General features: G+C 34.2%; 1 protein-coding gene across 2 annotated transcripts in view; it reads left to right on the top strand.

Annotated features, from left to right (window-relative positions):
* The window catches only part of EYS (eyes shut homolog), a 377690-nt gene extending 375594 nt beyond the window's left edge, over positions 1-2096 (top strand). For both annotated transcript variants that reach the window (XM_032299847.1, XM_032299848.1), the window contains one exon: positions 665-2096. In XM_032299847.1, the coding sequence (XP_032155738.1) occupies positions 665-986 (322 nt within the window). In that variant the 3' untranslated portion in view covers positions 987-2096. The remainder of the gene's footprint in view (positions 1-664) is intronic.
* The last annotated feature ends 23115 nt before the right edge of the window (positions 2097-25211 follow it).

Raw genomic sequence — 25211 nt, 5'->3', positions numbered from 1 at the left:
CAAAATTTGCAAATTCATTAAAATCTGTATTTAAAAAACTAAAATAATGAATGCATGAATTATGTTCATGTATTCAAGAGTACATATATTTTAAAGTTCAAAATATTATAGATTTAAAGAGCAATATAAGAATACCTGGTATTCCTTACAGCTAGATCTTAAATAATTGCATTGAGTGACAGACTGCATTTGAATAATCTATTAGATATATCTATATCTATATCTATATCTGTATGTATACACAGGTTGTTGCAAAAGTAATTGCAGCTTTTTGTCATTACTTCCAATGACAAAAACCGCAATTACTTTTGCACCAGCATAATATATGACCACACACACACACACACACACACACACACACATTAGTGTAGGCAGAGTTAATGATGTTATCCTAGCTAACAGAGCAGTTAAGTGGCGGAATATGTTTTTGAGACTAGATTTATTCAACACCAAAGTTATTTTCGCTCATAATTATGCACAATAATCAAAAGTAATTTTGCCAAGAATAGACACTTTAGGAAAATATTTTTAAAATGTACCCACAACTAACTTCATTAAATAATCCTTTCTGTATTTTTAAATAAATGTGTGATTAAAATACTTAAATATATCACAATAAATTATATGACTAATTGGGTTTTTCATTTTTCTGTTTCAGATGCAGCTGTTCTCTTAGTTACAGTGGCAGATTGTGTGTTGTCAATGTTGGCTATTGCTTAGAAAACCAGAGTATATCAGCGCATGGCCTCCGCCTGGCCCATTTGGACAATTGTAACTGTAGCGATCTGCAAAGATATGAAAGGAACATCTGTGAGATAGATACTGAAGACTGCAAATCTGTCTCCTGCAAAAATGGAACAACCAGTATATATTTAAGGGGATATTTCTTCTGCAAGTGTGTCCCAGGATTTAAAGGCAAGTTTTGCTTATTTTTTCCTGAGAAATTAAATTCTCTAGTAAATAATGTTGTTAAGATATTTATTTGATATATTTCCAAAGTATCTATTGACTGGTATTGTAGTCTGATTTCTTATTTGGCAAAATTTAAAGCATGTATTCGCTTGAATAATAGGATTGCTTCTTTGAGTAATTTAATCTGACTACATAGCCTTGCTCAGACAAATAAAGACTAATAAGGCCAAGCTGAAGCATTGGGAATATGATGGTGGATGTCAAAGGTCTGAAGAGAAAAACAGGCAGCCATAAGCTCCAAATAATTCTGCCTAAACAGCTTAGTACTGCATTTCAACCTTTTGTTTGGCTGCATAAGCACATGGAGTGACAATTTTTTCTAGTTTAAGAATAAAATTTGGTTTTAGTATTGTCTAGGTCAGTTTGATGCCCTGATGTTAATAACATTTAAGAAAAAATAAAGTCACAAACATACTATATTCACTGTATAGTCATAGAGGACAAGATTCACAGTGCAGTAATAAGGCAGCTTTTAATACTATCAGAAATGAAGCATTCAAGTTTAATTACTTGATATTTTATGCTTAGGCTTACATTGAAATGATTATTTGTGATTTCAAACTTATTATCATTACCTTATAAAAATCAGAACAGTGACCATACAGCAAAAAATTACATTGTCACTTATAAAACAAGTAAATATTTTTTAAAGTTTCGTTTAGTTTGATATTCCATTTTATTAAGCAGACCCAATTCTAAAAGTTATTTGGATTTTCATCTTAACATGAAAAATATTTTCCTTGCATGGTATTTAAAGTAATATGTTGAAGGTTTTGGAAGCAATTTAAAGATAAGTTCCAAAAATGGAAATGGTGATATCATTGGAATAAATGTGTGGCCATCCAGATTAGGTTTTTTTAAGGCAAAATAAATTTGAATGCAGAAATTCTGGTAAGCTTGCTAAAAAGTTGGTCATATTACTTCACATTCAAACATGTTCTAAGTAAAAATAAAATTGCATAAATGTGCTATACCATTTCTTTAACAATCTTCCATATATCACTAAATATACAGTTAAGTAGTAATTATACATATATTAACAAATGAATTTAACTCTGCATAATGTCATTACTAAAAGAAAATGTAATTTGCTATAATTTTTTTGCATGGCCATATATGAATGTGTATTTGCAAACATGATCAATGAATCATCTATTTTATATATCAACTCTATATAGGTTGTACATTATATTATTAAATATGTATTGTGTGCAAACTATATAGTTTTACCACATATATACATAATACTTATTGTTGGAACATAATATAAAATTTGTATGGCCAACTTCTCCAGGTGGGATTAAACACTATTATGTTTCTTTTACTTCTCAAGTTAAACCCAACACAGGCTTCACAAACCCATATTATCAGCAAGGCCTGTATTTTCTATAATGTCTTTTTCTTCCCACTGAATTATAAAAAATCCTCTAGGTTTCTTCTGTTTAAAATGGTCAGTCCTAATTCTAAACTCTTCACACAGTGAGAAGTAAAGGAATGGATCTGTCTAAACTTTTCTAGGGATGCAGAATTAATCCCCCTAAAAGCAGAATATTTGGGGGGGTCAGTTTAAAACAGATGCTCCTCTCTCTCCACCCCTATTCACTTCCTCTATCTGGTTCCTTCTATTAGTTGTATCTCCCTTCATCTGGAATTTCCACCATGTGATTTCTCCCTTTCCACCTGGTTTCTCTCCCCATCATATGATCCTTCTCCTTCCCTTTCTCCCTTTCCATTTGGTTTCTCCTTGCTCTCTCTTTTCCTCCCTCTGTTTGGTTTCTTTCCCTCCACCTCCAAACTCATGTGCTTTCTGAAGGCATTTGTTAACATTTTAAAAACAGTATTACCATGGCTTTTATTTCTATTATAATCACCTATATTTTCCCTGATCCCCATCACTTTTTTGGAAATATTAGTCTTGCAATTAAATTTCCAGAGTAAACGTTAGTCTCAGTCTCTTTATCTCTAGCCTACAGGACCCTAAGCTTTATGTTAATGAGATTCACCTGGAGGTCTTGCTTGTTAAAACACCAATTATTGGCTCCACCTTAGAAGTTTCTCCTTAGGTAGCTCAAGAATTCAGTAGGTCTGGGGTGAAGTTTATGCTGCTGGTCTGCGAACCACTTTAAAAAACTGTTCTAAACCCAGTAAATTATATTAATGAAGAGGAGTCGTATGGATCCTAAGATGTAAAATTCACTTTTGAGTGTGAACTACCGTGAAATACAGCATGAGGAAATCAGCTAGTCTAATCTTCTCTGCAGAAAACCGCTAATCTCTGAAGGAAGACGCTGATACATTCATTTGGTAAGGCCATATGCGTGAGTAGATCCTACCTGATTTAAAACTGATTCCAATCAGTGTTCTGAAACTCCCCAAAGATTTTTAACTCTGGGAATAATTTCAATGAATGTTTTTTTGAGGTTAGAACCTTTTTTGCAATTCTAATGTTATTCATATCTATAATATTTTAGTAACTAATTCAAAATTGATTTTTTTAGTTAATTTTCTTCCCTTGTCTTTTTTAACACTTTCAACACTACTGTTCTGTAAAATTTTTTCATGATCAAAATAAGACTTCTCAACTAGCAGGCTAAATTCTTATATAGGAAAATCTTTGTATTTCAAATATTCTGAGGTGGCCATGCTTCTTGACTTAAGTAACCATCTTCTCATCTTACTTTTCTTAAAATTGTCTTGATTACCAGAGGACTCTAGGAAGTTCTCCTTTAACCATTAGGAGGATTCAAGTTCTTATACAACACTAAGCCCAGCCATATCCTATTTGAGATGAGACTGAGATCAGCCTTATTGGTAGGTTCGCGGGTTTTCATTTAATACGAGGCTTCTGTCCTAAAGCAAACTCCTTTTCTGCTACAGTCTTAAATATTATAAATTTGACTTGCAAAGCTTTATGATTCTATTCTCCAAAATGCCAGCCAGACAACATTCTTCTATTTTTAGGTCTAAGTTACCTTGACAACACAAAAATTTTTAAATTCCAGGATTAATTTTTTTCCATAGGTCCCTTTCTTTTCCTTTTCTGCTAACGTTTATTCCTGTAGAAGTGTAATAGTATGTTTCAACCATGTTTGCTTTTAAGCTGGAACCCAGCTCCCAGTATATAGTGCCAATTATTGATGCCTAATTCTCACTGTTCTATACTCCCTAATGTTATAGTTTCATTTTACTCAAAACAGTCTCTAAGTACCTAAAGTGCGGAGGGGAAATGGCGGGGGGAACCAGAGAAACCTCTACGTGCCTTCATCCTTCTGGAGCACGCACTGGAGTGATGACATTGCCCTAGGTTATCTTGTCCACTGAAGAATTGAACTACTTTATAGTGGGTGTTCAAAACTGACCCAATTAGCTAGATTTTTACCCTTGAGTGCTTCCTTCCACATTCCACTCTCTCTACTCTGCATAGACATTGAATTAACCTAACCTTTACAATCACCAATTCTGTTACAATCTCATGGATAGTTTTACAGAAAATAAATGTATAGTGTAGCTCATTTTGTGTTCTGATCTATTAAAAATGCCAATGCACAAATGATTTTATATCTTATACAATGCTTTTGTATATAATAATTTCTTTTGTAATTTATGACTAAGAGGATAAAGCAGAAGATATTATATAAGCCTGTTGCTGATATTCATGCTTTTCCTCAAAATTCAGTGATATCGTCATCTTCCTTCAGAAAATATTCTATGTTTATTTTATTTTAGTCACTGAGGTTGTGCCTTAAATTCACTATTTTTTTGTTGGTATCATTTATCCCAGCATATTATGTCTCTTGTGGAGCTGCATGTACATCGCCCTCTTAATAAAAATTCCATTAACCTTTTGTGTCTGCTAAGGGCTTTCAAGACATATTGTAGGATTGTAACCAGGGGAGTGTCCCCAGTTCCCAGTTCTGAAGAGGTTCTTGGCCTCTCTTACCTAGAAGAATGGGGAAAGGGACCCCTGAGGCATGGTGAGCTTACCGTTGGAATAAATAATGTGGACCTAAAGAGTTTTGTGAAAGAATGATTTATTAGAGAGAGAGAAAGAGACAGTTCCCATGCTGTTGTGTGTGGGGGGGGAACCCAGAGAGAGGTAAGGAGCAGCTGAAGTTTTAACCCTTGAGTTATTACCGCCCCATTCATGTTCTCGTCCAATGAGAGGAGTTCTTTTAAACTTCCTCTGGAGTGATTGATCTTTGAATCTGATTCTGGATTGGCTACTTGGTCACAATCCTGTGTTACAGAGTCTCCTCCTCCAGGAGCTTTCCGTGGGATTTTTAGAGGAAGAAGCCATACCTGGCTTTCCCTACCTAGTGGGTAGGTGGGAAACCCAGACAAAGAACTTTACATTTGAAACCCCTCTGGTTTCTGGATGGAGGTGTGGAGCTAGGAAACTGCTGCCTTTGAAACCATGCCCCTTGCGGACTGAGAAGAGAAGTCCTCAGGATCATGTCAAGCTCAATTTCATCACTGCACTGCATTCAGCCATTTTGGCTCTTAAGCCACTCTGGTGAAAGTAGAAGCAGAATCCCACTTTTTCTATGTACTAAGAATTTGGCTCCTCATAAAAATGAGCCTCATCTTCTAAGCAACATAACTCTTTTGGTAGACTACTCAAAGATGAGTTACGGGGAAGCTGATCTGTTTCTAGGAGTATGCATCCCTAAATTCCCAGAGGTGAATTCCTAAACCATTTTCCTTTCATTTTTGCCAACTTCCTTACCATTTGTGTTATGGAAGGAACAACCTTCTTTATAAAAGGTTAACAATAGATTTCCTGTATATATGTTTATAACTTCCCTTTTAAAAAATTACACATGAATGTTGACCATCACTGTATATCAACAAGAAAAATATACATCCTCACTTTGAATGGCTTCAACGTATTTATTTAAATGAATGCACCTAACTTGAAGAAAATTGCTAAATAATAAAAATATATATGTGAGTGGTTGTTGATTTTGTACAACTAAATTATCTGTCCTCATTTACACTCCCATGGACAGTATCTAGGAGTACCATTTTGTTTACACATTCACCATGCCAATTATTCATCATTATGGTTTTGACTTTCCTCCACTCTAATGTATCAGATTATATATTATTTGGATATTCTTTTCTTGTAGCAGCAAAAATGATTGAGTACTTACAATTTGAAATTTTTCCATGCTCCTTGCTGTTTTTTCTTGGGAAGTATAACTTAGTTTCTATAGTTATTTCTAATTTAAAGATACAACTTTTCTTATTATTTCTAGAAAGAATTATATCTGCAAATAAAGGTAGTTTTTATTTTCTTTTTGTTATTTACTTAATTGACATTATGTTGCTGTTTAATACCATTTGATCAAATTTCCGAGACAAAGTACAATATCAATGGTGAGAGTAAACATCCATTTTTTTGTTGTTGTTGTTTCTGAATTTCAAAGGTCTTTAGTTTTTGTTATCATTAAATGTGGTGTTGACTTGGTGCTAAGGAGATGAAAAAGAAGATGATATCATTTCTAATTTAAAGCACTTTAAATAGGAATAGAAGGGGAAATAATAGTATAGCAATAGCTCTTTAATACACTGACAATTTACTTTCATCATTTTTAAAGATTTTGCAAATTTTACACACTTACGCACTAACAATTTTGGTCTTTTAGTTATGTTCATTAGAAGTTTTGTTCTCAGCCTTACAATGTTGTGCTAACTTTATACAAAGATATGGAAAGTACTTCCAACTCTAAACTCTAAAATATTTTAAATAAAATGGAATAAAACCTATGGTTAGAAAAGTGTTAAAAATTCCTTAGGACTTGCTAAGAATTTGCTAATATATATTACTGGAAATACCGTTCACATCTAAAAATATAATTGTCACAGAATAACAATTCAATGATATGTAAAATCCAACTGTTCCAATCAAAAACTAATAGAGCTGGAGGAAAAATATAGACATAAAATCAAAATAAATTTTTTCAACTTTTGTATTTTCTCATTATAATACCTGGAGTTTTCTACATATCAATGTTATTTTAAATAACTTATTTTCATAGATTTATTCTCAGGATATTCTCTGCTCTTGATTTAAGACTTTATATGTTTAATGATAGAATCCTTCCTCCATCTTTACTAAACTACAATGCTTTGCCCTTTGTGTTTTTAAATTTTTGCTTTTTTGTTTACCCTTAGTCAATTTATTATTTACTTTGTTATTTAATAATAGCAAGTTTGGAGTTACAAATACTTTGGGTTTCGTTTTGACTGTATTCTAAAAGTATTAAATGTAAGTTTCTTATTTGTACTATTTTCTAAATAGATTCTTATTTCAGACATGATTTTCATTTTCATTTATAAGTAAATATCACATTTGAAAGATAAGGCTTTTACATTTACTTGGCAGTGTTTTTTATTCTTTTGTTACTAAGTTTCAGTGTCATTGCATCATTAATACACAATAGGATTACAAATCGTCGCTTTTTGGTATATTTGCTCTTAATTTTTTTGAAAAATACAGCAGTGTAAAATTATTTCTTATCATTCTCCCAATTGTAGGGAATTTCTAGTGTCTATCAAGAGGACTGAAAGGAAGGATGCAGAGAAAAATTCCTAAAGTTTGGCAGAAATATTGCTATGATTTGTTAGTAATGTGTGAATTGAGGAGGGAGTTAGGAATGTTGGATTCCTATGACTCATCTGTTATGTGTGGCTTAGCATGTGATAGTTTTTGAATAGTGCTTGGATATTTGGAAGAAATGTACCTTATGTATATACTTTAAAATGTATTTTTCTATGGTACATATATCAGGCTAGGGGTAAGAATTACCTGAATAAATTTTTCAGAAAGAGATATTTTGATGCCACCTCAAGTATAACATATCTACATATTTGGGAGTAATGCTCAAGAAAAAAAGCAATGTTTCAGTCTGTATACCGTACTACCATGTGGTTTTACAGTATAGCAAAGTATTGGAAATTTCACTATATAACATTTATGTCTATTTGTAATAAACATCAATGTGTATATATATACACAAACCGCGTATAAATGAGTTAGAAGTCCTCATGCCAGTTAGTTTTAATAAGTTTCCATTAGTTCTAAAATTTTGCCTTTTAAAATGTGAGCTATATTATTTAGCATATAGCCAAAGGTTTTTATCTTGTTTATTTTAATCCATATTCATATAAAATCAACATATTTTATTGTTTAAGCTCTATTTATGGGATACTGCTTTCGCCTATGTCCTTTATTTGGGGACTTCACCTACTTTCATTTTATGTAGTCAGTTTATATTAAGGTTTAAATATACGCCTGTGCTATTTGTTTTCTTGTTGTTGTTTCATCCATTCTATGTTATATCTTTCCTTTTTATGTGTTTTTTTTTGATTATTTTATCAGTCCATTTTCCTCTTTATTGATATTAACACTTACTTTTACTACTCTTTAAGTGTTTAACCTAGGGATTGCAACACTTGTAATTAGCTTACCATATCTTTATAGAAATTGGTTTTGTTACACATTCCAGACAAGATAAGGATCAAAAATAGTTAACTACATTTAATTCCTTTCAGATTTATGTGCATATGTATTATTCCATATATTTTTTAAAAAGCAGGAGACATTGTTATCATTTTGTACATCTAATATTAGATTTACTCACATTGTACTCTTTTATTGCCCTTATCTATTTCCTACATTTCTGAGCTTCCAACTCACGTCTTTTACCATATGAATGGTAACTTTTTAGGCAGTTCTTGAGTGTTGAATTCTCCATTCTCTAAGTACCTTTTTCCTTCATCTTTATACTTAAAAGATGTTTGATGGTAGGAAGTCAATTTTACTTAAGTAAAATGAAAGAACTGTACCAAAACTTAAAAAGTCTCTCAGAAGTAACGTTTTTAAAGATGTATGTCTTCAATGATTCTGCATACACACATACATAAAGTTATTATGGGATGTGTGTGTATATATACATGTGTGTGAGTGTGTGTGTGTGTGTATGTGTGTATCTTCTGGTATTCTAAGTCTGATAATAACTTTGACTCCTCTTTGTCTGTTCCTATATTTTCTAAAGCACATCATGATACAAAGGCTTTAGTGGAAGGCTCACAAAGCTAAAATGCCAAATATTTCTCATAATTTCTGCCACAACTTGAGCTATTCACTTCAGATCCTTATTTATAGGATTCCCTCAGACATAAGTTTGTCATTTCGTACAGGACATTTATACTCATTACTTTCTGAAAAACAGGAAATCAAAAGAGGTCTAATGATATCTAACAAGTTTTAAAAGTTTAGTATTTTAAGATAATTATTCTATTGCTCCATAAATTTCATTTCATTTAACAACTAATACATATTTAGTCCTATTAATAGAATACTGTTTGATTCAATGTCTGATGAACTTATTGATGGAATCAAGGAAATAAAGTTGTTCATTATATTTTTGCCTGCTTTGCTTCCTGGACTTTGAGTGTACTGCAGGCTGATCTAATCAAATAGAATATAGGAACACTAGAAACATTTTTGAAAGGTAATATTAAAAAAAAAGGTTATGGGAAAGAGAACTGTTTTTTCTTCACTTTGGAAGATTCTTATACGTCCTTTGTGAATTTAAATATTTAATCATCTTCCCATAAAAAGGCAAAAAAATGAAAATTAAGCAGAAAATTTGACTTTTTAAATGGCAAAGGAATTACAGGCTCATGGAAAGTGGAATGTGTTATTACAATTAGATGGCAGCTCTTTAGTACAGCACATGTGTTTTTCAGAATCTGATTTAATTCTAAATTGGTTTCCCCCAAGCTCGTTAAAATGCAAAAGCTATACAAAACATTGTTTGCATAATTGTAAAATAATTTACTAAACGTTGCATTTCAGGAAGAAAAAGGTTATATGCAGGAATTTAATTAGTGATCTGGCAATACAAAATATTTGATGTTGGTTCTAATTGTATGCACATCTGGGAATTTCTCCAAAAGAACTAGATTTTTAAAGGTTAAGCATTTATATTAAAGTGTTATAAAATAACCACCTTGGGAAGTGACCCCAAGGGAAATGACCAAATATATTTACCATAACATGAAGTACTTGTATTGATATATTTAGCATTTATGCTGAGCCCATTTCTAAACTTTGGAATGTTCCAAAGTAAATGGTAGTAAAATTATAAGTATGAGCACCATTCATTCTGTACCAATGTAGCTAAAGGAGACTTGGTTTCTTATCCTGTTTCAGCTAGATATAAGGTATCTTTATTTTTTAAATTTTCCCATTATTGGTGTATAGACATTCTATTTCCCCTCTGTATACCTGCCCTACTTTACTATTAGGAGAAATACTGATAGGATCTTGAGCTTCTTTGGAGAAATCCATTATATTAATATAAGGTGATAACATTAATAACAAAACTTTTTTTTTAAGCAGCTCTTGGCTTTACATAATTTCATTTACTTACACATTCCCATTGAAGTTAAAAGAATACCATTAAAAAACCAATCAACAATCCAAGCACCCATACAAATGAACAAAGACAGAAGTGAACAAAGACAAAAACCCCATTGACTCCTTTTTAAAATTACTGTTCTTTAATTAACTGCTTTTAAATCAAATACCAAGCAGCCCAAGACCACAGAGATTTTTAAAAATGTGGAGTTTTAATTTTAATGTGAAGTTACACAGCATAACTAAGTGGCATATCACTGACACTTTATTTTGATAGCTTGTTTTTCCTTCCTTTTTATTCAAAGCAGTTTTAGTGTTCTCAAAGAAAGAATTACTGTTACTATTTGGGTAGAATTTTTGGACTTCATTTCTATGGATCTTATGTACATAGATAATATAATTTTATCAGTATTAAAGACATATGTTAAGTTTTGAAGATGTATGTATATTTCTATGAGTTACTGGTCCTGATTTTTAATTCAGAACATGTAAAAATGTATTTTAAAAAATTCAGCCAAGGCCAAGCGCTAGAGCTTAAGCCTATAATCCCAGCACTTTGGGAGGCCGAGGCAGACAGATCACGAGGTCAGGAGTTCAAGACCAGCCTGACCAACATGTTGAAACCCCATCTGCACTAAAAATACAAAACAAATTAGTGGGGTATGGTGGCACGCACCTGTAATTCCAGCTACTCAGGAGGCTGAGGCAGGAGAATCACTTGAACCGGGAGGTAGAGGTCCCAGTGAGCCAATATTGCACCAGTATTCTCCAGCCTGGGTGACAGAGTGAGACTCCATCTCAAAAAAAAAAAAAAAAAAAAATTCAATCAAGCATCTGTCTTGATGGATAGTCAGTGAATTTTGCCTGTGGTATTGGAAAATGTAGTATTTGATCTGATCCTTGAAAGATGAATGGGATGAAACTCAGTCTTCCAATACTCCATGAAACACAAGATAACTGTAAACAAGAAACAAGTGAGAGAAAGACAAGTCTGCATTTGGCAGAGATTGAAATATTGTATAAGAGGCCAACTTGTTAGTGTGGGAGTGTGATATATGTATATCACACTTTAATAAGCAACTGAGAAATAACTGAATGAGAGTAAATGAGAATAGAGATTAAAATGAACACGTCTAAGTAAGAAAATGACACTATCCCAATCAGAATAAATTTCCTCGCTGCAAACTCTAACATAATTTCTGTGTTTAGATTTTTCGAAGGCATAATATGGAAGCGGTTGGTCAGAATTTTTCTCCTGTGACCTAGTAGCTTTGCTAACCCAGAAAAATTTTGCCATTAGCATAGGCAACCTCATGTTGGGTAAAGGCCAAAATAATCAATGAACTGCCAATTTGGTCACCCTCTAGAATACTGATACAAGTTGTGTAAGTTGCTACAATACCTGGGGAGCTTTGTCTCCTGATTTTTGCCACCATTATGAGTTAAATGATGTAGCTGTCAAATTCCATTCTCTTTCTATCAGATACCAGGTTACCTCTGCATTTATAATTCAATGTGACATGCCAGTAATATTTCTGGATTTGTACATTTAGGACATTTTCTATCACTTAATAACAGTCCTATTTGTTGGCACTATACAATTCATATTTTGGTAGTTTTTAAAATTTGTCTGAAAATGTTATTTTGCAGCTACATTATATAAACAAGCCTCCAAACGCTACTGAAGAAAAGTACCTTTCCAAAATGATCTTTTTTATGAATAGAAGATAACATGGCTTTTCTTGCTGTCAGGGCACTTCTTAAGATATTTCTAATCTGTACCATTCTCAAAAATGCTGACTAAAAAGCATTATAAAACAGCATCCAAAAATGCAAGAGAGGAAAGATAAACTTTTTTTCATTCCTTAGGAAACTATGTGATTTCTCTATCTTTTGTTATTTTGGCTACAATGTAAAGGTGATACTGCCCTGCTCTCATAAATGAGAAATTGATTGCCTTTAATTTAAATTCCATGGAAAATAGAAAAAAATGACAAATTATTCATAGGAAAATAGCTGCAAAATACAACTGCAGAGTAAAATTTCACAGAATTAAGCCACAAAATATAGCAGACAATAACACAGATTTAAACACAATCCTCAAAATGTTTATTTGATGTTTTAACATTTGACATATATTTCTCAATTTTGTAAAAGATACCGTATATCAACAATAATTTTGAAAGCTATCATTACATGTCATTTTTATTTTAAAAGTTGGAGTTTAAAAAAACATTTTTGAAACTTTTTTTTTCAAGGAAGACCTTTAATAGAAAAACATAGCCAGAAAACATCAACACTTAATAATAAGTATACACAGGTTTAAGAAAGAAGGAAAATCGTTTCATTTGTTTTTAAGGATATTTTAGTGTTTTGATTTAGTCACAAATAGAATACCTCTTGTTATATAAACGCTATGCAAATAATGTAAAATAATCAGATGTTAGAAGTTACAGAATAATCTAAGCTTATTGCTTCAAACAATCTGTCAGTATGTTAGGTATTTTAAAATATTTTTAACAATGTTTGTATTATCTCTTCATTCATCTATTCATCGGTTAACATCCTATTTATTCTTCTACACTTGTATTTACTTACCTTGGTACAAAGTATAAGTACAATGAGGCCATAGGGATTAATTATACATTTAAACCAATTTAGCTACATTGTGCCTTTTTTTGTTACACATGAAAAATAAATGATGATTGGAGTTTTATTAGTAAAATTCAAGCTGGATAGAAGTATAAGCCAGGATATTTCCAGAGAAACATAGATGAGGTCTCACAATATAGGAGTAGATAATATTAATTGTAATAGACATTATCAATTTTAATAGTTGTAAGCATACATGGTAAAAAATAGTTCTTGAAAATGATATTTTTTCTCCAGGTCTACTTAATACACAGGTGCTGACTTTTTAAAAATCACCTGCAAAAAAAGGTAGTAGGTTTTTTTAATGTGGTAACTGAGACAGGTAAAATGTATTATTAAAAACAAAATGGCAGAAGCAGGATTTTCACATAAGTCATTTTTAGCAGAATGAAAAGCATAACATTTCTCCCGAGTTCTTTTTGAGAAGATGGATTTTCTGATACCTGGCAGGCACTAGCTTTCTCAAATTGTGTGGCTAGGGCAATGCACAGCCTGCGGTTTGAAACTAGCAAAAGAACAGAGGCGAAATAGAGCCCATAGCCACACAGAAAAATGTGCCGTTTCAGTTCTTGGCAGGTGAGAAAGCAATGGCTCCAGATATCTTTCAACTCTTCCAGGAGTACTGGTGCATTGAGTTGATGGAAAATATTTATAACATTCAGCCTACCAAGCTTAGATCATATAAGATTTTATTAAGGCCAATAATCAACAGTATACAAATGCTATTATATTTGTTAATAAAAAATGTTATAGGTTTAGAGCAATAAAATAATACTAAGTAAAAACATTGTACCTAAAATATAAAGTTAAAATGTGTACATGTCTTTATGGGAAGTCATTTTTAGTATCTGTAACATCAATTATCGATACTAAAAATGTATAACCCATTCAGCCCCAGAAAGTATGGAATGTTTACTGCATTTGTGAAAAAATGACTATATTATTAAAGTCAAAGTTGTCTATTCTCTGATTGTTTGGTAAAATTAAAAAATTAAGATTGCACACAAGAATATACTTAAAAATTTGCTCATGTGTTAATAACTTATTTTTGTTTTACTTTAAAACTATTATTATTTTTTCTACTTTTAGACATTTTAAGAGCCAACGATATGTTTTTATTTAATTTTAGTTCATTTTGCTATTCAGTATATTGTTAGAAATTTTTCTGATGAATTGTAAATTGACACTTTACATAAATGTATCATGTACAAAAGTGTTGTGATTTTTAAATAGAATGTGGAATAATTAGATGGAACTATTTAACATATCCATCACCTTAAATATTTAATATTTGTGATAATAATATTTGAAATATTATTTCCTAGCAATTTTGAAATGTATTTCATACTCTATTATTAACCTATATTCACCATGCTGTGGAATTGAAATATATATATATATTTCTTTCCTCCTGTCTGACATTTTGTATTCAGCAACCATCACCCCCCCGCTCAAGTCCTCCATCCTCTGTATCAGTCACTCTACTCTCTGTTTCTATGATTTGAATCATTTTAGATTCTACATATTAAGTGAGAACATGTGTTGTTTATTAGGCTGTATCTGGCTTTTTTCACTTAGCCTAGTTTCCCCAGTTCCATTCGTGCTGTCACAAAGGACAAAATGACCTTCTTTAAGGCTGAATAGTATTTCATTGCCTGTATATATTTCATTGCCTTGAAGTCAGTTTGCTGAAGGTGTATCTGCACTCCCACATTCATTTCAGTACTATTCACAATAGCCAAGATATGGAATCAACCTATTATTCATCAACAGATGAATAGATAAAAAAATTTTCACATAAACGTAATGTTTTAATATGTTTAAATTATCCAAAAACTAAATAAAATTAGAAATACCAAATTACAGGTAAAAACTAAGAGAAGTATTTATCTAGAAATGGAGTTCTCCTATAGAAGAACTTACAGAACCTGGTTGATCTTTATGGGCTTTCAAAAGAAGTCCCAATGTCATCAGCATTCAATCCATACCTATTCTCTTTATGACATGATGCCTACTAGAAAAATATGGTTTTCTCTCTCATGCTATATGTGACTATCAAGGCTTTATCCTTTCTTGGTTGAGATTTCAAGTAAAATACTGACATATGCAAGAATGATTACACATTCAAATGTACATTTATGTGATCTTTCAAAAGTGTGCAGCTGTAAGCATTCACAGAGTTATATTGAGAGTGATCTTTCTGAAATACAAGAAAATAACATAATGCATAAGCTCAGGACACTATTTCCAACTTTTAAAACTGTATTTCAAAGTCTAATTTCTAGTGACTAGGCAGGGAATTTAATTATTCCACAATAAGAACTACATACATGGTGAGTTATAAAAGGAAATTATCTTTGTGTTAATTATAGTAAAAATACATCTGAAATATTCTGTTGATTATTAGCCTTTATTTTAATTTTTGCTAGTTTTACTTACCAGAACTACTTCTAATAAGAGTAGTTAAATATCAAATTAATATACTCAAAATAGAAGAAATACAAGTGATTTTTAACTTAATGTTATCTAATGAGAGGTGGTATAGATAATATTCCAGATTTTCCAAGTTTCATTTTATTAATGATATTGTATATGTACACACACACACACACACACACACACACACACACACGACAAAAAACTTACCTCAGTAATTAGGTGTTATTATTTCTATGTATCAGTTAAATTAATATCATCAAATGGCACTAGGAATTACAATTTTACATTACAGGTATATGAAAATTACATTTCCCACAGGCGAACTTTAAAAAAATGAAATCATGTAAAAATAACTTACAAATATCTATTAAACCTAAATTCATAAGAAAAATTTACACATATTTATAAGTTGTATAGCATTAATTTGTTAGTATTGCTTGAAACTAGCATTCTATGTGGAATGTCAGGGTGCCCCAAAAGATAACTTCACTTTTAAAAATTTGCAGCAGCCTCTAAAGATTAGCTAATACATCTTGAAAATATATGTATTACATAAAAACTAAAGTTATAATTTACACAACACGTCTGATACAGACATTTGTATTTGAGAATAAACACGTTTCCTAGAGAGAACACTCGGTAGTTATGCAGTACTTGAGGTGGCCTGGATAGCAGAATGGAGGGAGGGGCTGAGTGAAGGGAAGTTCTGTTGATGAATGATTGATTGATTGCGGATTAGAAGAGTTGCTAACAAAATGGAAATTACTAACATTCTGTTAGCGATCTGTTTAGTAGATAGGGGAATTCAGTTAGGTCTAAAACAAAGATCCTGTGAGAGCAGCAGAAATAATACAAATCCTTTTGTTTTATTCAGTACTTTATTAAGTGAATTTATAAGAGGATACTACAAAAAAGTAAATTGGTTGCTATCCTGGGTCTATTTCAAGAGATACTGAAAATGCTCTAGGAAATCCCCCTTTCCTCAGGTAATCATTATTTCAGAGATTTTCTTCTAGGAAAATTATATAATCTGAGGAGCTCTTCTGTATTTTCTGGGCTAGTAAATGTCAAAATTATAAAATTGAAATCATATTAGGAAAATAATGAACACATTTTTTATAAAATCTTTAGCAAGAGGTAAACAATCAAGATGTCACATAATTGAAGAAAGGTTTATGTTGGTCTGCATTTAAAAAGTGGGAAGGATATATGTTGATTTTAACATGATACCAGAATTATTTAAAGGATGCTTGATGATTACTTAAAATAAAAGTGTATTTATTCACTCATTTAGTCATTCATATATTCACCCAACAGGATATTATCAGTTGTTATGCTTAGTACTTGTCAGACATGCAGCTATTTTGGGGGAATGGCTGGAGGGGAGGAAAACAGATGAATAAAAAGGCTATCTTTAAGGAAGCTAAATTTTACTGGAGAAGACTGAAAAATATAAGCTAGGGAAAGTACAGTATGGTGCCTCGTGTTATCACTTGCTACAAAGGAAAATAAAGAAGAAGGTGATATGGTGAGTAGAAAGGTATTTTAGATTGATAGCAAAGGGAGAACTCTAAGGAAATGGCATTTAAGCAGAAAGCCAGATAAAATAAGATAAATAGCTATGTGGAAATCAGGGGAAAGAAAGTTGCAGGTGGAGAGAGCCCTCAGCACAGAGATCCTGAGGTAGACTGGTACCATATTATGTAAGACTTCATAGGACCCTCTCAGAGCCATGACTTACCAAGAATTAATCATGACACCTGAGACTCATATACTATTTGAATAAAACTCAATGGCTGAGTGGTAGTAAATGTAGTATACTTCACAGAGCTGTTTTATAATTGCATGTCATCTAGCAAAATAGAAACCATTATAAATTGACTAGAAGAGTCAGCAAGGGATAATAAATTATATACAATACTGAGCATGGCACATAAACTCCTCTGACTTGTGCCTTGCCTTTAATCCAAAGAAACAACAAAACCCTACCAGTAACTGGAGTGAATACATTAATGCCACACTGAGCAATCTTGAAATTGATTCTCAGAAATAAAAAGTAGAGTCAATATCCAAAAATATTATAGCAAAAGAATAGCATTATTAGAAAAACTAATTTTTGAATAAATGTAATATATTGATATGAGCTGCTGTATTAGGGAAAGAGATTTATTATAAAGAATTGACCCACATGATTATGAAGGTTAATGAGCAGCCAGATCTGCAGTCTGCACCAGAAGAGCCAATGCCCTAACACTCCCAGTCCAAATGCATGCGATCCAAGAGAGCCAAAGCTACAATTCCAATCCACAGGCCAGCAAGCTCTGGACCCAAGAAGAGCCAACCTTTCAGTTTAAGACAGAAGGCAGAAAAAAAACCTGGTGTCCTAGCTAAAAGGTAGTAGGACAGAAGAAATCCTCCCTTATCCAATGAGGGTGAGACTTTAGGTCTTTTCTGGCATCTGACTCATTGTTTGAGGCCTACCCACATGGGGAGCGGGGGCAATGTGCTTTACTGGGTCTACCAATTTAGATGTAACATCATGCAAAAGCACCTTCACAGAAACACCCACAATGTTTAAGCAAATATCTGAGTACCATGTGGCCCAGTAAAATTGACAAACATTGTAGGTCCACCCCCTTGTTAACTTAACTACCCATACTCACCTCTTTAAACCATATTCAATCTCCAAATGAAGACACAGGTATACTGTAAGTGATGGTAGTTTTGACAGAAGCAGCTCATGCAGAGAAGGCAAATGAAGACATTTAGAGATTGAGGTCTGAATCTCCTAACTTGATACATCTATCCTGTGTACAGTGGAAAATATATCACCACCTGCTCTAAAAAGGAGGTAAAGTCGTTGAGTGACATTTACTTTTCTTCATATCCCTTAACTTCATTACTGTGATGAATTGGTCAGTTTGGTTTCATAGGACAAAGTACCACTGGCAGAGTGGCTTATAAACAGCAGAAATTTATTCTCACTGTTCTTAAGGATAGTTGTTCAAGATGAGGGTGCCAGCACAATTGAGTTCAGGTAAGGGTTCTTTCCCAGAATGCAGACTGCTGACTTCTTGTATCCTCACATAGTAGAAGAGGAAAAAGAGTTTTCTGGGGTCTCTTTTGTTTCGTTTTGTTTTGTTTTGTTTCGTTTTGTTTTGTTTCGTTTTGTTTATTTATTTGAGTCTCAGTCTGTTGCCAGGCTGGAGTGCAGTGGTGTGATCTCCGATCACTGCAACCTCCAACTCCAGGGTTCAAGCAATTCTCCTGCCTTAGCCTCCTGAGTAACTGGGATTACAGGCACACACCACCACACCTAGCTAATTTTTGTATTTTTAGTAGAGACGGGATTTCCCCATGTTAGCCAGGATGGTCTCCATTTCCTGACCTCATGATCCTCCTACCTCGGCCTCCCAAAGTGATGGAGTTACAGATGTGACTCACAACGCCTAGGCCTGGGGTCCCTTTCGTAAGGGCACTAATTCCATTCGCGAGGACTCCACCTTCTTATGTCTAATAGTTACTTCCCAGTGGCCTCATCTTCTAATAGCATCACACTAGGGACAAGGATTTCAACACATTAATTTTGGAGGAACATAAACATACAGTTTGTTGCCATGATATAAAATTAGCAATACTTAAATACTATATTATAAAGTCAATATATCTTATGTTACATAACCAGGAAATAAGAGAAAATAAAAATACATTTTATACAAGCACATACGTATTTATAACAAAATCAGAAGGAAATGCTCATGATAATTACAGTTCTCTATTCTGTAACTGGTTGCATGGTCATAGCTGGCTATAACCTAGGGTAAATGACTGCTTCTTCCACTACTCAATCTGTATTACTTTTGCCTTCATTAAGTACCTTAGCTAATCTTGGGTGACTCAAACATTTATTCCTAAAGGACCTGGGCCATTAGTAGCTCTGAATGGATTGAGCTGTTTTCTGTTTTCCTTTGACCTTCATCAAAGAGCACTGTAATACCAAGAAATGCTTTCAATGATCTTTATCACAGATCAGCCTTCCTTACCTCTGTTGTAGTGTAGTAGAGCAAGTTACTCTTGTAGTCAGAGTCAGTAACTCCAGCCAGTATAGTAACTCTTCTTTGCCTGTCGATCCTGAGGCATGAGGAGTTCTAAATGGCCCAGGGGCAGTCTTAACTAAATGTCAGGAATCATTGTTTTGTTTGTTTTTCCTACTAAAAACACTTCACCATTTGTAACTTAGATTTCTAGGTTAGCAGAGCATGAGGTTTCAGAAACAAAAAGCAAAAAAAAAAAATTAGTTGTTCAGTAGGAGTAATGGTGCCACTCCTGTTTCTACCCTTCTTATCCTGGACCAGAGTCCTAGCAATGGGATAAATAATTCGTCTACGGACAATGATTTAGAGCATATACGGCCTATTAGAGAGACTTGCTCCATCTTGTGTGAGATATTACCACCTCACTAGCACTATAACTGAGGTTTCATAAAACTGTTCCACTGTTTCATCAAACCAGCCACCTCAGAATAGTGGGAAATATGGTAAGACCAGGGAAGTCTATGAGTGTGGGCCCAAAGCATCATTTCATTTGCCACGAAGTGAGTTTTTTAATTGGAAGAAATGCTATGTGGAATACCATGATGGTAGTAAGGTAGTTTTTCAGTGCATGGATGGTAATTTTGACAGAAGTAGTGCATGCAGAGAAGGTGAATCATATCCAGAGTAATTTTCTGTTTCATTAGGAACAAAATGATCCCCCTTCAGTGATGAAAATATTTCAAGTAACCAATAGGCCACCAGATAGCTAGCTGGCTGATCACCTGGGGGAATTGTGTGATATTTGGGACCAGGTCTATCCACAGACTTCTTCCTCGGATTTTCAATTTATATTCCTTTCAAGCCTGTGATCATCCAGCCAAACCACTGGCCACAGATATGAATCCATATATTATTGCCCTTTTGGCCATTTTTCCCTCCAAGCACAATGAACAACCAGGCCTAAGTCTTCTTTTTTTGTCAAGTCGTCCTAGGGAACTCCTTGTGAAGCCATGGCTGCAGGCTGAAAGAGAGAAGGCAGTGTAGCAGAAGTGGCAGCCATAGGCATTTGGGCCATTTCATGTAACTTACTTGTGCCTTCAGGGCCTTCTCAAGCCCAATCACATATGTAGCAAATCCATTTGGTGATGAAGTGCTGCTCTGTGAGGTACAATGTCATGACTTGGTGAGTTAATAACATCTAATTCATTATGGGCTACTCAGGTCACCTGGTAAGTTGGTGACCCATGTGATAATACACTGCATATGAAGGTCCATGAAAATATCAATAGCTGTTTCTCTAAAGGAGTATAGTTAGCCACAGTGGATGGCAAGGTTTTGTTCCTAAGAGCCTGTACTATGATGCACCTATAGGAACCTATCAGGGCTTCAAACATAATGCCTGTCACTGCCATTTTGAGCATCATTGGATCTACTGGATCATACAACCCAAGTGACGAATAGCTGGCCCAGCAATCTGGACCTCCTGTAAAGCCCTCTGTTATTCTGGGCCCCATGCATACTAGCAGCTTTTCAGATCACTAGGTAAGTGGGCACACACAAATAAGGAATACTTTACCTCTAAAATCTAAAGCGGTCACTAGGCATTGTGTCTCTCTTTTCTGTTTTGGCTGCAGGAGGAACCAGATGCAGCAACTTATCCTTCACCTCAGAAATGATATCTTGACAGGCCCTCTGGACCCCTAAAAATGTTACTGAGTTAGAAGACCCCTAATTTTCTGTTGGATTTATTTCCCACCCTCTGATATGTTAATGTCTTACCAGTTGGCCCAGAGTAGTTGCTAACTCTTGCTCACTTGGTCTTATTAATATAATCTTATTAGTGTAATGAACCAGCATGATATCTTATAGAAAGTAAAGACAATAAAGATCCCTCTGAACTAAATTATGATAATGGCCTGAAGAGTTTATATACCCCTGAGGTAAGATAGAAAAAGTATACTTCTGGTAGTGCCAACTGAAAACAAGCTACTTCTAGTTGTCCTTATTAACAAGAATGAAGAAAAAAATTTGCTAGATCAATAGCTGTATACTAGGGACCAGGAGATGTGTTAATTTGCTAAAGCAATAAAACTACATCTGGTACAGCAGCTGCAATTGGAGTTACCACCTGGTTAAGATTTTGTTAATCCACGGTGATTCGCCAAAATCCATCTGTCTTCTGCACAGATCAAATAGAGGAGTTGAATTGGGATAAGATGGAAATCACCACCCCTGCATTTTTCAATTATTGATGATGGAACTAATCTCTGCAACCTTTTCAGAAATAAGGTATTGCTTTTGGTTTACAATTTTCCTCATTAGAAATAGTTCTGGTGGCTTCCACTTGTTCTTTTCTACCGCAACAATTTTCACTCCACAAGTGAGCTGCCGAGTATGTAAATTCCAAATGTGCATTCCAGAACTGGGAAGTAACCACAGGAGGATGTGTTTAGGGACTCAGTGAGTCCATTGAGCCTGTGTAAAAACTCTGCTGCTCACCTAACCTCCATAAGTCTCAGTTCTGACTGGTAGACACCAGTGATATTTTATGTCTTCTGAAATTAGTATGGGTTTGGGGACAGTGTCCAGTAGTCCTCCAAAGATCTGATTATTTCCCTTTCCTTAATGCAGAGTTACACTAGTAAAAGGCTGTGCAGTTGCTTGTAGAATGCTGGGGAAAAGATTAGCAGTCATGTAGTCCCCAATTATCTGTAGTTTTACTTTCCATGGTTTCAGTTACCTGCGGTAACTGTGTAGTCAATGTAGTTGACTGCTGTCCAAAATATTAAGTGGCAAATTCCAGAAATAAACATTTCATAAATTTTAAATTATGTACCATTCTGAGTAGCATGATGAAATCTCACATCATCTTTCTCTCTTCCTCTCAGGACATGAATCATCCTTTTATTCAGTGTATCCATGGTACATGTGCCATCCACCCATTATTTACTTAGTAGCCATCCTGATTATTAAGTTGACTATTGTGGTTATCACAGTGTTTGTGTTCAAGTACTGTGACTAATTTATAAATTAAACTTTATCACACATATGTATGCATAGGAAAACACAGCACATATAGAGTTTGGTACTATTGGTGGTTACAGGCATCCACTCAATCTTGGAACATTTTCCCTGTGGATAAGGGGGGCACTATGTATACATTTTTGATAGTGTATCAGTGCCCTTTCTCAGGGAGATCAGTTTTGAGTCTGTAAGCTAGCTTACCTCTGAGTATTGATTGAGGAATCATGACTCTATTTCTATGATTCGGGATAGATTTTTGTTTACTTACTGTAGAACTATTTTGCCCTTACAGATCCATAAGAATTTAGTAGGCTTCATTATCTATTTTGCTTATAGTAACTCCATGATTCATTAGATGATGCTATAGGTCTGTGAGAGTCAGACTATTTGTTTGCTGTTTTGTCTTGGCTGTTCATTATGGTAACCACACCCACCTTGGCTCCTGCGACTCCATGATTCAATTATCCCATTGCATTTAAGTTTTCCAATTCAGTTCCCACTGTAAAGTCTGCCCTACAGAGAAGATCAATAGCAGCTTTCTTCAAGAATGCTGAGGCTCCTCTCACAAATTTATTTCTTGTAGCTATGATATGTCTTCTGAACTCTCCCAGAGTAAGTGAGTAGTTTAAAAATGACAAATCAATTCTAACATTTCAGTCTCCATAAGCCTTTAAATTCCTTGATTTGGTAAATCCAGGGAGGTCCAACATTTCCAACTTACACTATGGTCCAACTTTTGGTCTGTGTTTTCTTCAGCCAACCAAATAAGCTGTTAGAACCCTTTCTTACTTCCTGAGCCACAGCATCCAATGCCTAATTGCTTCTTAGTGAGCCCATATCAATACATTCTGTCTGACCCAGCTTTATGTTGCCTCTACCATTATTCTAACCCTTATTATACATTCCTGCACAGGTTCCCTGAATTTCTGTTTGTATAAATTGGAAAACTCAAGTACATTTTGACTGTAGTATGTCTCAAGGGTCATACTTTGTACGTCTCTATTAGGGGCCTGCTGGGCCTTGAGTCTAGTTACAGGCTTAGACAAAGAGGGATGGAGGGCTTGAATCCTGAAGAGAATCAGCATTGTTTTAAAGGACAACTGCCTCAGATGAGATCATTACAGTTTCCTGGTGCAATACAAGTTTAATGCCTTCAGAAAGGAGTGGAGAGCCTGCTTCCACTGAGGGTGGGGAGGCTTCTTCTAATGGCAAATCAGACTCATTAGAATTTAAGGGCTAAATGTCCCCAGGTTCATAAGTCTTTCCACATGTCCCATTCTAACTTCTGGGAACCCAGTATTGTTTAATATATTTTTTTCTCCACTTAAACCTAACAAAGTAAATTTTCTTTCTTGCTTTATAGTTTCCTGATGGAAACATGGTCTTAGCAGATTACCATGTAATTATTACCTGCTTTGATCAGCATCTTAGTTTAGGCTGCTATAAAAAATAAACCTTACTGAGAGGTTTTAACAACAAATATTTATTTTTCATAGTTCTGGAGGGTGAGAATTTCAAAATAAAGTACTGGAAGTTCTGGTGTCTAGATCTACTCTGATTCTCCTTATCCCTGAGAATGAGTTTTAAATTTGTTCAGTTTAACGTTAATATATTCATTACTGTGTTAGTATGATGTTAATATATATTACAATTCTAATACATAAATGTATTGATGTATACCCTAATGGTTCTGTTTCTATAACTAAGATAGATTTTGGTACTGAGAATAGTTTTTTAAAAAAGTGACTTATAAAGATGAGTTTGTTCAGAACTGGTTCTGGGCGTTTTGGAATTTACTCTGGAACGTTATTAGATTTAAAGATTCTGATTCATACAGAATGGCTGGGCTCCCAGCTACACTCTACCCTCAAGTCTGACACCTTGGCACTAAGTCACCCTTTACTGAGATGTTAACTCTTAGCCATCCATGGCCTGCAGGATGAGTGAAATGAGCCCCTTCAGTTCCTGCTCATGAAGGGACAAGGTGAATGTGGTCAAAGTCAAAGGAATAATCTCCTTTCATCATGACACTATTTTCAGCAGTTCAGAGAGCACTGAGAGTCCATGGTGTGATCTGGCAATAGAGATAAATAATCACCATTGGGTACTCCTAAGAGTACCCAAGAAGTACTTAAAAGAAGCAAAGAGCTCAATGACTAAGTATGTGATACTTTTGAAAGTCTTTCTCAAATTCAGAAATATAATGTAATTGGCTGATTTTTTCTAATGTTGCTAGGCAGAATGGGGAAAGAAAAGGATGAGCTCAGGAATTTGAATTGCCAGCTTAAGCAGCATATACATAATCTGAAAGCTTTATGTCTGCTCAGAACTTGGCCTCCTGTAGACATAGGAGTAAAAATGCTGAAAATTAAATTCAGGATTTTATCCTTCAACTGGCTGAAGGTAGAGCTCATGGTCTCATGATGGTGAGTTTTATGTGTTAACTGGGTCCGGGCACAGTGGATCACTCCTGTAATCCCAACACTTTGGGAAGCCAAGGCATGCGGATCACTTGAGGTCAGAAGTTTGATACTAGCCTGGCCAACATCGTGAAACCCTGTCTCTACTAAAAATACAAGTATTAGCTGGGTATGGTAGTGCACACCCATAATCCGAGCTACTAGGGAGACTGAAATAAGAGAATTGCTTAAACCCAGGGG

This window comes from Sapajus apella, unplaced genomic scaffold (assembly GCF_009761245.1).
Source record: "Sapajus apella isolate SASKATOON/1434 unplaced genomic scaffold, GSC_monkey_1.0 scaffold41, whole genome shotgun sequence".
Lineage (NCBI taxonomy): Eukaryota > Metazoa > Chordata > Mammalia > Primates > Cebidae > Sapajus > Sapajus apella.
This window is presented reverse-complemented; position numbering and strand designations above follow the sequence as displayed.